The sequence below is a fragment of the Gymnoscopelus braueri genome (assembly GCF_963280865.1).
Source record: "Gymnoscopelus braueri genome assembly, chromosome: 2".
NCBI classification, from domain to species: Eukaryota; Metazoa; Chordata; class Actinopteri; order Myctophiformes; family Myctophidae; genus Gymnoscopelus; species Gymnoscopelus braueri.
Genome location: NC_137604.1, coordinates 5,856,345 through 5,869,228, shown reverse-complemented (window position 1 = coordinate 5,869,228; position 12,884 = coordinate 5,856,345). Strand labels below are relative to the sequence as shown.

Below are 12,884 nucleotides of genomic sequence, written 5' to 3'. Positions count from 1 at the left end.
CCCCCTCAAGGACCACCACCACCGGACCACTGGTTGAGAACCACTGATATAATACATATATATATATTTTAGTAATTGTCAACTTTAGAGCAGTGTTTCTCAACGTGTGGTCTGGGGACCTCCAAGGGGTGGTTGAAGGGGTTCCAGGGGGTCTCCAGCAAAATCGGGAACAGTTTTAAAAAGTTGAATCCCATTCTATACTTTGGCCATTAGACTATAGACAGATCTACAAGCTCACAACGTGTCGCGTTGTGGCCCGTTTTGAGCATGTAGATGAACATGTATTGATTGAATTGTTAGTGATGTAGTTAGTAATGAATAGTACGCCTGAAAATCACCCCCTCAGAGGGACATATGGGTAAATGATACATTTCCTGAATCCTTAGGGGTCATGTCAGTATTCAAGTTTTCATGTTTTGTCTCTCTTGATGTTTCTGAATGCCACAGGACTAGAATAAAATATATGCTTTAGGCACTGTACTTGTCATCAGTGGCGTGAAGTAACTAAGTACATTTATTCAAGTACTTTAATACTTGAGTACACTTTTGAGGATTTTTTTTCTTTAAGGGCACGGTCTCACCGCACTTTTATTTTACCTCTGGGGCGGAATCTGCCAATGCTTTGTCGATGCAAATGCGATTTTTTTCCAAGAATCCACGCATTTGCATTGACAAAGCATTGGCAGATTCTGCCCCAGAGGTAAAATAAAAGTGCGGTGTGGCCGTGCCCTAATGGAGTATTTCACATTTTCAATACTTTCACTTCTACCCCACTACATCTCAGAGGCAAATATTGTACTTTTACTCCACTACAATTATTTGAAAACTTCAGTTACTAGTTACTTTGCAGATATAAATTATTATATTATAAAACACACATGAACCACTTCAGCCCTATTTTATACCTAGGCTATTTGAACTTAAAAATGACACCAAACACAATAATATAAACCATTGAAACAATCCTGAACATGAGCCAATACCAACATATGCACCAGTGTGTAAAAGGGATTTTTTTCAACTTTACCAGCTGATAACACATTATTTAGCTGTGACCCAGGAAAGGTTATCATACCAAAATAGTATCTACAGACACGGATATGTTCATGGTACATTTTTATTATAAATATCTGTGCAGGTCCCGCTGATACCAATATAATATATTGATACATCTGATCTGACAGGCATACTATAACCAGACACATACACACACAGCCCGTGACATCCATGTTTCTATAAATACCAGTATATCTGACATACATTACATGATCACCCAAGCACACATATGACATCCAGGTTTCTATACAGTATATACCAGTGTATCTGACATTTAGGGTCGCCATTGTAAAGTAACTAAGTACATGTACTCAAGTACTGTACTTTTGAGGTATTTTTACTGGAGTATTTCCAATTTTCAATACTTTCACTTCTACTCCACTACATCTCGGAGGCAAATATTGTACTTTTACTCCACTGCAATTATTTGAAAACTTGAGTTACTTTGCAATTATCAATTATTATATTATAAAACATACATTAACCACTTCAGCCCTATTGTATCCCTAATCTTATACCTTGGCTATTTGAAAATAGCCGATCTACAAGCTCACAATGTGTAGCATCGCGACACGTTGTGAGCTTGTAGAGCTGCTATTTTCAAACATTTTAGTACTTTTGCTTTTGGTACTTCTAGGGCTGAAGTGGGTAATGTATGTTTTGTAATAATAATCAAAAGCTATAAAGTAACTAAAGTTTTCAAATAGTTGTAGTGGAGTAAAAGTATAATATTTGCCTCTGAGATGTAGTGGAGTAGAAGCAAAAGTATTGAAAATTGAAAAAAGAAATGGGTTACAAAAAAATCGTGGGATAGAACAATTAAAAAAAAAGGGGGAAAAAATGGAGAATTACGTCTTTTAGTTTCCAAATAAGGGGACAATTACCTATTTCAAGGGACGGTTGGCAACCCTGACAGTTAAATGATCATCCAGACACACATGACAGGCGGCATCCATGTTTTCTAGGTAGGAACGGCCTGTGTCTGGCTGTGCGTGGTGATGAGCTGCATCAGCGTTCCAGAGACGGGTCGATTCTCCTCCTCCTCTGCCCAGCCGTACAGCAGCCTAGAGTAAACACACATCATAATAGACACATAAATAATACTACTGTAGCAATACTGCATACTGTTCACTGTAGTGGATACCAAGATGGACATGCACGTGCACACATAGACATGAAAGGGGGCTTGAGCCCCTGCCCTTTTACCCGTCGCTAAAAAAGGTGCCCTCTCCAGACTGGAAAAAAAAAAAAAAAAGGAAGAAAAATTCAACTGCCCCTAGCGGCCTAACGGTAAGGCTGACGGAAATGCCAGTGGATGTGTTGGATGCAGCTCAAAGTGAACTTTTCTCAGGTATCTAGTTTGTCGCCGTACGACCTTCCTAGCCCGTGTTATTAAAGAAAAACGGGCGACAATGGCAAAAAATCGGTGATCGAAAATCGGTGAAAGTGGCCGTTTTCAAGATGTTTTGGCCATTATCTCTGGAACGGAATGTCCAATCTGCTCAGTTCAAAGCTTGTTGGGTGCGTGACTTTGAGGCGATTAAGCATGCAGTGATTGGGCCTAAAAGTATGATAATTGTCCGTGAAACAAAATCCAAAAAGTGCCCTTTTGAAATTCCAGCCCCTGCCTCTCCAAATCCTTCTGCACGTCCCTGAAGATGGATACTTAAACATTATCACCCTCTCTGCCACTCCTCCTTAGGGACGACACATGCTAAGAATGTTATTCAGGTAGTCATGTTGCCAGTGGTGGAAAGTGACTAAGTACATGTACTCAAGTACTATACTTTACTTGAGTATTTCCAATTTCCAATACTTTTACTTCTACTCCACTACATCTCAGAGGCAAATATTGTACTTTTACTCCACTACAATAATTTGAAAACTGTAGTTACTAGATACTTAGATTAGATTTTGATTTTGATAATTACAAAACATACATTAACCACTTCAGCCCTATATACATTTCGGCCATTTGAAAATAGCCGATCACAATAGCTCACAATGCGTCACGATGCAACACATTGTGAGCTTGTAAATCTGCTAATTTTAAAAGATTTGTATACATTTGAAAACTTTAAATCGGACATTTTGCATAACGAGTACTTTAATGTTGGTACTTTTTGATTTTTTTTATGCCAATACTTGTATACTTTTACTCGAGTACATTTTGAATTCCAGACTTTTACTTGTAACAGAGGGTAGTTCTACATTGCAGTATTGATAACATTCGATTACTTTTTCCACCACTGCATGTTGCATACTAGTAGCATGCTGTTCAGACAGAGGTCATTGTTTACCTGGTATCCTGTGCGCAACAGAACACAAGATGGCGCCACCTCTCCATTGAACTCAATGGACGGGGGGGCTGCCTTGTCTGGTTCTGGGGCACATTACTTGCAATGGTGTGAGGTCACGTTTCTCTTTATAGTTTCGTTGAAGCACTTACTGTACACTGATTTATTTACAGTCTACTTTATATGACTGCCTATACTGTATACGGTTTGTTGTTTGTTGACTACAGTTCAAGCCATTTACTCTGATCTCACACCTGTTAGACACTCTGGGTAAGAGAGTCTGCCTAAATAGTAAATGTTACACATCTAACTGTAGAACATTTTATTAACTAGGACAGTGGTTCTCAACCTGTGGGGTCCCCACTACCCACATGATTTGGGGGGGGGGGGGTCCCCAGATGACAGTGAAGTGACAGTTTACGGACTTTTAAGATCTTTTTAATACCTAAAGCACGGCAAACATGACCCGTTTTAATTACTTCAGTCTATATTAGTAGCTTAATGACTAGTATTACAATTCTATTGTCTTTTTTATGTCCAATGTATTTGTATATAAGTCCATGAAGTTAACATAAGTAAATGCATTTGAAATTGAATAAAAATGTTACTTTTCAGGATTCCAATTCAAAAATAGCAAAACATAATTCACTGCGACACGTTTTGAGCTTGTAGATCTGCTATTTTTGTGTGACATACTATAGAATGGCGAAGTATGGTATTCATTTACGGAGATAAGAGGTGTCTGGCCGAGTATATGCAATGTGTCCCTCTGGAGTGAGTGTGGAAATATAGTGGCCCTCTACATCATCAAAGTTGCATCACCCCTGACCTAAAGTAACAAACTATACTATAAAAACCGGTCAAGCATTGGCCAAATTCAAATAATGTAAGAAAGAAAAATCTACCAGCCGATCTACAAGCTCACAACACGAGGCGTTGTGAACTTGTACAACGGCTATTTTCAAAATAGCCTATTTTCACAATATTTATGTGTGGAACCGAGTCAAACAACATTGAATGCCTCAACTCCTACATTCCAATTGCTTGTCAGGGTGGGGGGTCCCCAGTTCAAATATGATTATTGTGGGGGGGTCACTGCCTGAAAAAAGTTGAGCGCCACTGAACAAGGGGAGGTACTAAAGTCAGCGCTTGCAACATACCACGCCGGAAATGATGTTAGCAAGTTAGCATGTAATGCAGATGATATGCACTCTGCATTTCTACATGGAAACACACAAAGGGCCTCTCTGACAGGGAGAGTTCATTACTTGTATCTAACTAGGTTCGATTAGCTTTCAAATAACGGTTCATGGTGAGTGTAGAGCAGCTTCTCCTGACATGGAATCAATTAAAATCGTAACTATTTAAAACTAATGTAGCTGTCTGTTTACAGCATAGCAGGTCCAGGATCAGTGATTTTCAACTCCGCATCCCCTGAAAGCATGTTGAACGTTGAGATACAACTTTGGGTTGTACAGATATGGTAACCGAAAGATTGGGAACCAAAACATTGTTTATAAAACATAAATGCATGATACAATAAAGAATTTGGAAATGGTCTGAATGTAAAGTATACATGATTTCAACATGCTTGAACATTTGACTTTTAAGGCGGCTTATATTTATCTAATTGCTACAGCTACACAATGCAACAAAACCTGTGGCTAGCAAGCCATTAGGGGCATAAACAAGAAGTTTATATATATATATATACATACACATATATATATATATATATATATATATATATATATATATATATATATATATATATATATATTTATAGACAAAATACACAATCTATAAGCTCAGAATGCACCATGATGCGACACAAGCTCGTAGATTGCTTATTTTCACTATTCATTGTAGACTAAAGTATAGGGGCTTAAGTGGGTAAGAAGTATCTAAAAGACCACGAGACAAGACATGAATGGACTATTTTTAGCGTTGTCCTTTTCCGTGTCATGTGAAACTCTGTAGGAAGCGTGTCCAGCCACACATGAATACATAAAACAGTGTTGCCATGTCCGCTTATTTTAAGCGACTTTGGGCTTGTTTTCCTGTAAAGTTATAAATATTGGTAGTTGTGGGTTGCGTTTTTTGGGGGCTTGTTTATTAAGCTTATTGCTTGCTTCCTAATGTTGTTTAACGCATCTGTGTAACCACTTTAACCATTATTTTATACAACCGAGTGCCGCGCTACGAGCTTGCAATTCTGCTATTTTCTTTGAAAAATCGAGATTTTTTTTTAAAGCAAACATTTTTAACTCAAATCTTTGCTTCTGGGTATTCTAAATCCCAACAGTAAAAAAGAATGATGCAATATAAGTGGTCCTCAAACTTTTTCATGTCAGGGACCACCAAAAATTATATGTATTTGGCCACGGACCCCCATCTCAAAATATTTTGTTCCAGGGACCCCCAGAAGCAAATATTTTCGTTAAAAATGTATATTCAAAGATTTGCACACATTTTAACGTTTTTTTCCCCCCTCAAAAATAGCAGTTCTACAAGCTCATAGCGCGGCACTCGGTGCCGCGCTATGAGCTTGTAGATCTGCTATTTTTGAAAGAAATCAAAAAATGACACAGATGTGTTCCCGGTCTGGTTTAAACCAGTGGTTCTCAAACATTTTCATGTCAAGGACCCCCAAAATAATATTTTATGTGTCCGCAGACCCCCATCTGTACTACATTTATATTTCACACTAAATGTCACACCTTATTATACTAATAATTATTATTATAAATCAGCTCACTCAGCAACATAGTCCAGCGGTGTCCAGGAAGTGACATCAGCGTCAGGCATGAACTTCCTGTTCAACCATGTGTCCAAGGTATCACTAAGGAAAACAAAGAATGGTCTTTTATTATACATTCATCTATATGGAACATTCGCTCTTTCTATGACTGCATATGAATATGATGATTACACATTTTTTTTTTGTAACTTTAATTCAGTACACATATTGCATATAATAATAATAATATATATTCTCTCTCTCTCTCGACATTTTTGTGTATCGTTACATCCCCTAGTTTATTACGTAAGGTAATATGGCTAGTTTATTATGCTACTTACGGTAAGATGGCTACAGTGGTGGCTCCTTTGGGAAGGCCGCTGTTGGTTTGAGCCAGAGACCGACACAGGTGATGAACTGCTGCTTTGGCCATTCCGTACCCTATCATACCTGCACACACACACACACACACACACACACACACACACACACACACACACAGGTAAAGCACAACAACCCAACCACTGATAATCAACGGTGGAGACTGACACTGGTTCTATTAGAGTCAGTGTGTGTGTGTGTGTGTGTGTGTGTGTGTGTGTGTGTGTGTGTGTGTGTGTGTACCTGGGGTTCCCTCCAAAGAAGCCTTGGCTCCAGTGAGGGTGAGCAGGCCCCCCTCCCTCAGGTGTTTGGTTGCTAGGTGACCGGCGATGGTTGACGTCCACACACTCTGCTTCCACATGAGTTCACTGTTCTTATAGAGAGCTACGCACGCGCACACGCACGCACGCACACGCACACACACACATGTTAACTTATTTTAAATTTCAACAATAAATGGGTCATGCCCAAAATAGGGAGTATTTTGGGCATGACATTATAGTCTATCAAAATACACACCGTGATGTGCTGAGTTGCTAACTTGTAGACAGTGGTGGAAAAAGTACTCAAATGTTTTACTTAAGTAAAAGTATCAATACTGCAATATAGAAATACAGAGTAAAACCCCAGAATTAAAAATTTACTTGAGTAATAGTACAAAAGTACTGGTTTCAATATGTACTTAAAGTACCAAAAGTCAAAGTACTAAACTGTTTGGAAATAGCCTATGAATAAAATAGGACTAAAGTGGTTCATGTATGTTTTATAATGTAATAATAATTTATATCTGCAAAGTAACTAGTAAAAGTAAAGTACAATATTTGCCTCTGAAATGTAGTGGAGTAGAAAATGGAAATGAAATAAAAGTATAGACAATTGGAAATACTCCAGTAATGTAAAAGTACCTCAAAATTGTACAATACTTGAATAAATGTACTTAGTTACATCTTCTCAACAAGCTCACATGAAGGCTTCACATCGCGATGCGTTGTAAGCTTGTAGATCGGCTATTTGTCTATGTTTAAAATAATGTATCATCATTCAATAATCGTAAATTGAGGCAAAGGTTTGGAAAAAATGACTTGCAGTCATATCACTCAGCCCAACACGCACACGCACACGCACACGCGCACACACACACACACACACACACACACACACACACACACACACACACACACACACACACACACACACACACACACACACACACACACACACACACACACACACACACACACACACACACACACACACACACACACACACACACACACACACACACACACACACACACACACGTATTACCTTTAGCCTTGGCACTGCCCCCCGCCCAGCCCCCAGCTACACACAGGATGGCGTCCACTCTGTCATCACCTAGCAACTCGCCTACATCCGCCGTCACCTAGGAAACCAAAGATTAAAAGCCATCGCGTTCTGTTTCACCATCGAATATTTTGATCAATCCATTTAATTCATTATTCAAATGAATAAATCAAATCTAAAACTTTTTTATCCATTTCAAGGACCCCCAGTTTGATGTAATTATCATTTTAGGTTTTTTTTTTATCTCTGAGAGTGTACAAATGTACATTTGTACACTCTCAGAGTTACAGACCTGTAAGGGTCCATTTGGTTCCATTTGTACACTCTCAATGTTACAGACCCATAAGGGTCCATTTGGTTCCATTTGTACACTCTCAGAGTTACAGACCCGTAAGGGTCCATTTGGTTCCATTTGTACACTCTCAGAGTTACAGACCCGTAAGGGTCCATTTGGTTCCATTTGTACACTCTCAGATTTACAGACCTGTAAGGGTCTATTTGGTTCCATTGGTACACCCTCAAACTTGTACTTAAGTACAGTACTTGAGTAAATGTATTTAGTTACTTTACACCACTATACTGACTAAATTAATATGCAAGAATTACGTTATTACCTGGTAATAAATAGTCATAAAGCTATCTATCATTCATTGTAGTGTCATGCAGTTTTTTTTTGTGTTGCAGCTTCTTTCCTAACATTCCATTTGGTTCAGTTTGTACACTCTCAGAGTTACAGACCCATAAGGGTCCATTTGGTTTCATTTGTACACTCTCTGAGTTACAGACCTGTAAGGGTCCATTTGGTTCCATTAAATGTTTTTTCAATATTTACAGCAACCAGGATATAGATACAATATAGATACCCTAGCTAGAAGCTATACTCAAGCGGCAATAAAAAGGAACAATTATCAGCTGATGCCAGATGTGACTATGAGAGGAGAGTATTTGGACCGGATTTATACTCCATCATACCACGTTGACGGTGTAGCGGGCTGAGAAATAGCAGATCTACAAACTCAAAGCTATTTCCAGTGAGTGTAAATAAATGCTGCGCTATACCTGTTCAGCCTGCTCAGTGAAGGAGTCCGTGGGTTTGACCACAACGCTGGCATGGGCTTCCACGTTAGATGTCAGGTCAATACAGGCCACCCACTGAGAGAGAGAGAGAGAGAGACAGACAGACAGACAGACAGACAGACGTAAGAAGAGAGATGGTTAACCCATTAAGACCTGGAACTGTGTCATTTTTAGATTTGAGCTAAAAAGCATTATTTTACACTTTGGGCTATTCAAAAATAGCAGATATACAAGCTCATAGCGCGGCACCGAGTGCCGCGCTACGAGCTTGTAGATCTGCTATTTTTGAAAATTCGCGAAAATGTGTGCAAATCTTTGAATATGTATATTTTTTAAGCGAACATTTTTAACTCAAATCTTTGCTTCTGGGGGGTCCCTGGAACAACATATTTTGATGGGGGTCCACGGCCAAATACATATCATTTTGGGGGTCCTTGACATGAAAAATATTGAGCACCACTGATATAGAAACATACGTTTTTCAGAATACTGTTGGGATTTAGGAGACATGTAGAATCGGCTTCAGGTCTCAATGGGTTAAAGAGATTGGTACAATCCAATCTACCTCCTCGATCAGCCCCAACTCAGCGCACCTGTGTGACAGGCCGGGCGTTGGCTACAAACACTCTCTGCTCTCTATCTCACTGGTACTGACTCTACATGGTGAACGGACGGGCGCCAGGCGGTAAGACAATACTCCACTATTCCAAAAGCTCTGTATTGCTAAGTGAAATGTCCGCTAAAGCTATGTCTCTTGTATGTTATAGGCACCGTTATGGAACTTATCTAAGTGCCCGTAATGTGAGGACAGAACGAGGCCTACAGCCCGGGGACAGGTCTGCCCCGTTAAAAGAAGAGACCTACCGTATAAACAATGCTCTCTGAGCCTGAGGTGTGAGCTGGAGTTTCACTGCCCCCCCCCCCCCCCCTCTTTGAACCTGTGTCGCACCGTGCTGAATAATTGATGTCTGAACTGAGCCCCGACCCTGGGAAGAACCTTTGTTAACAATTATTCACCGTGCTTAGATATTTACCTTCATTATAATTTGAACGTTATGCAGTAACTCTGTGCTACCTTTTGAATAAAGACCCATGTTTGGGCTTGTACCACCACTGTCTGACTCTTGGCTTTGATCGATACCCCACAACGATTTTTCAAAAATAGCAGATCTACAAGCTCATAGCACGGCACTCGGTGCCGTGCTATGAGCTTGTAGATCTGCTATTTTTGAATAGCCAAAGTATAAAAGGTCATAATGATTGTGACGCTATATTAACACATTTTGCTGGGTACCCCCTGGAACCCCCTCAAGTACCCCTGGGGGTCCCCGGACCCCACTTTGAGAACCAATGGTCTAGAATTCATGGATATTTTTTTTCGTTTTTGTTGCATTCCAATAATTTGATGACCAGCGGAGCATGGGGTGACTAATCAATAGGAAAAAAAACATTTTGGGGTGAACTATCCCTTTAAGTATTATTGTGTAATATACAAGAAAGTGCATACCATACAATGCTAGTCTAATACAATATTTATATATACTGATTAAATTACTATTCAAGAATGACGTTATTACCTGGTAATAAATAGTCATTATCATTGTAATGTCAACATTTTCTGTGTTGCAGCTTCTTTCCTAACCTCCAGTCCAGCTCATGTGTTGCTCTGCACTTTGACCTCAAACCAGTGTCACTTCTGTACACAGTGACAATACATTCGATGAGCACACAAGTGACCACGTTGTCACCTCTGTGGGTGTCTTTGAGAAGGATCAGATTAATTAAAAATCTATAATCGTCACAAAAATAACTGCGAATAACAATTACCACTTTTCTCATCTCAATGTATAGGGTCCAAGCTAATTGTTATGCTATATTACCAGTACGCCTATTTAGCATAATCATCAGAATTGCTTCATACGTATGAATTAATCTGCTCAGAGCTTGTATATCAAGCTTTATCAGCTATTTTGGTAAAATAAAAGGTGTTAGTAATTATATATTATGACCTGTTTTGGCCATAGTAATTACTGGTCATTTGTCATATCTGCCCATCATTTATTTGTTTGTATGCATAATAGGTTTGGCCTAAATTCCAATCAAATGTATTTTGTTTGTATTATGTTCCAATGGTCCAAACACATTATTGAATCATTAATAAGCATTATTTGTATGATTATTGTAGATTTTCTATTTGTATTTACTTATAGGCCTACATATAGTCATGGTGGTGAGGATTGAAGATTAACTATCAATCATTTAGTTGGAGACCCCCTGGAACCCCCTGAAGGACCCCCGGGGGTCCCCAGACCCCTCATTGAGAACAACTGAATTGATTTGAATGAACAGAATATGTTCCCTGCAAGGTCCCAATCAAAAGTAGTTAATACAGCATCACAATCATTTTAACCACTTTATCCATTTATACGTTGGCTATTCAGAAAATAGCAGATATACAAGCTCACAGCAAGCTTGTACACAGAACATTTCGTATAATTTTGCTAATTGTTTTTAACAAATCTTCTCTACTAAGGATCCCTGGCACACAATATTTTCAGATGTGGGTCCGCGGCCAAATTGAAATCCATATCAATGTGGGGCTCCTTGACAGGAAAAAGGATGAGAACCACGTACTGCCTTAAGGGTCTATTTCAGAGGTCTTCAACAAGGGGTCCGCGGAGGTACTGCAGAAGGTCCGCAATTGCAAAATGGTTGCTTGATTAGACAGTTAAGAAAGCTTTTTTTTAAATATATTTTTTTTAAATATTTGTTTTATTTGAAAAATGTTTTTTAAACATTTCCCACATTTATGTTTAAAATAAATCATGATTCTGTCCATTTTGAATAGCTTGTATACATGATTATTGTGCAATTGACAGATTATTGATAAAATTGAGTCAGTACTATCAAGAATCTGTCAATTGCACAATACTATTGACATTGGTTCTCAGTTAATAAGGTAGGCCTATGTTTATAAATAGCAGTACGGCCACCGTACTCACTGTAACTTGTATGTTTACAATAAAAGCATGATTAATCTGTCTATTATTTGAATAACTTAGTATTGAATGCACAATAACATACTAGGTTTATATGAAGCACAATTTTATACATAATTATACAATGTATGTTGTAGCCCCCCACCCCAAGGTAGGGGGTCCCTGCTCCATCTCCCCATCAGTGTGGGGGTCTGCCTGGTCTGAAAACGTTGAAGACCCCTGGTCTATTTGGTTCCATGTGTGTACACTCTCAGAGTAGAGAGAGTTACTATAGAACTAATGTAGCCCTGAAACAAGACTGTCATGACAGTCATAGATTAACTTCAACCTGGTGTTCACTTTGCCTTTTTGGCCCGCACATTTACATTAACGTTCAGATTTAAAATATAAAGTGCTTATCTCATGGCCACGGATGTTACAATTATGTACGGGCCCTCAGAAGTACCAGTATCTTCCGTATTGTTCAATAAGAAGCATTTTAATCCGATTCGTGGCCATTTTCTTAGTATTTTCTCCATATGCTTTCAAAGACGCGACCCTATCGGTTGGGAGGTGTATTGCACTCTGATACACTATAACTCTATGAGGAAATGGCCACCGATCGGATTAAAACATGTTTTATTGAACAATAAGGAAGATACGGGTACTTCTGAGGGTCCGCACAGAATTGCAACATCCGTGGCCACGTGGTAAAACATTTATATTTGAAAGCTGAGCGTTTATGTAGATGTACGGGTCGTAAATGCAGAAAGTGCAAACACTATGTTGAAGTTCATCCATTAGTCATATTATGATATATGATAATGATGCCAAGCAGCTCACCCAGTGGTTAGACTTGAAGTATTGGACGCATGTGGAACCCAGCGCTCCTTTGCCACCGTAGATGATCACCTTGGGAGCCTCTGCAGCAGCCATGATGTATATAGAGAACCCTAGAGAACCCTTGTAGAACCCCTGAGATAGAACAGATCTGTGAGCACACACACGCGAGGAGGTTCAGATCTTCGG

At 39.1% G+C, this 12,884-nt stretch overlaps 1 protein-coding gene across 1 annotated transcript; it reads right to left on the bottom strand.

Annotated features, from left to right (window-relative positions):
- Positions 1–1,103: 1,103 nt before the first annotated feature.
- Positions 1,104–12,884, bottom strand: LOC308076058 (dihydropteridine reductase-like). The gene is made up of 7 exons (XM_080416162.1): positions 12,699–12,884; positions 8,860–8,952; positions 7,783–7,879; positions 6,718–6,858; positions 6,435–6,543; positions 6,112–6,195; positions 1,104–2,120 (listed from the first exon to the last, which is right to left on the bottom strand). Exons 1-7 carry the CDS (start codon positions 12,789–12,791, stop codon positions 2,018–2,020), a joined length of 720 nt encoding a protein of 239 aa, XP_080272288.1. The 5' UTR covers positions 12,792–12,884; the 3' UTR covers positions 1,104–2,017.

What these genes read in the sequence shown, in the direction of transcription:
- LOC308076058 (XM_080416162.1), bottom strand. Translation starts at nt 12,791, where the DNA reads ATGGCTGCTGCAGAGGCTCCCAAGGTGATCATCTACGGTGGCAAAGGA. An exon ending in TTCTTTGGAGGGAACCCCAG is followed by an intron (nt 6,544 to 6,717) that starts GTACACACACAC and finishes GTGTGTGTGCAG; the next exon opens with GTATGATAGGGTACGGAATG. An exon ending in ACCACTGTAGCCATCTTACC is followed by an intron (nt 6,196 to 6,434) that starts GTAAGTAGCATA and finishes TGTTTTCCTTAG; the next exon opens with TGATACCTTGGACACATGGT.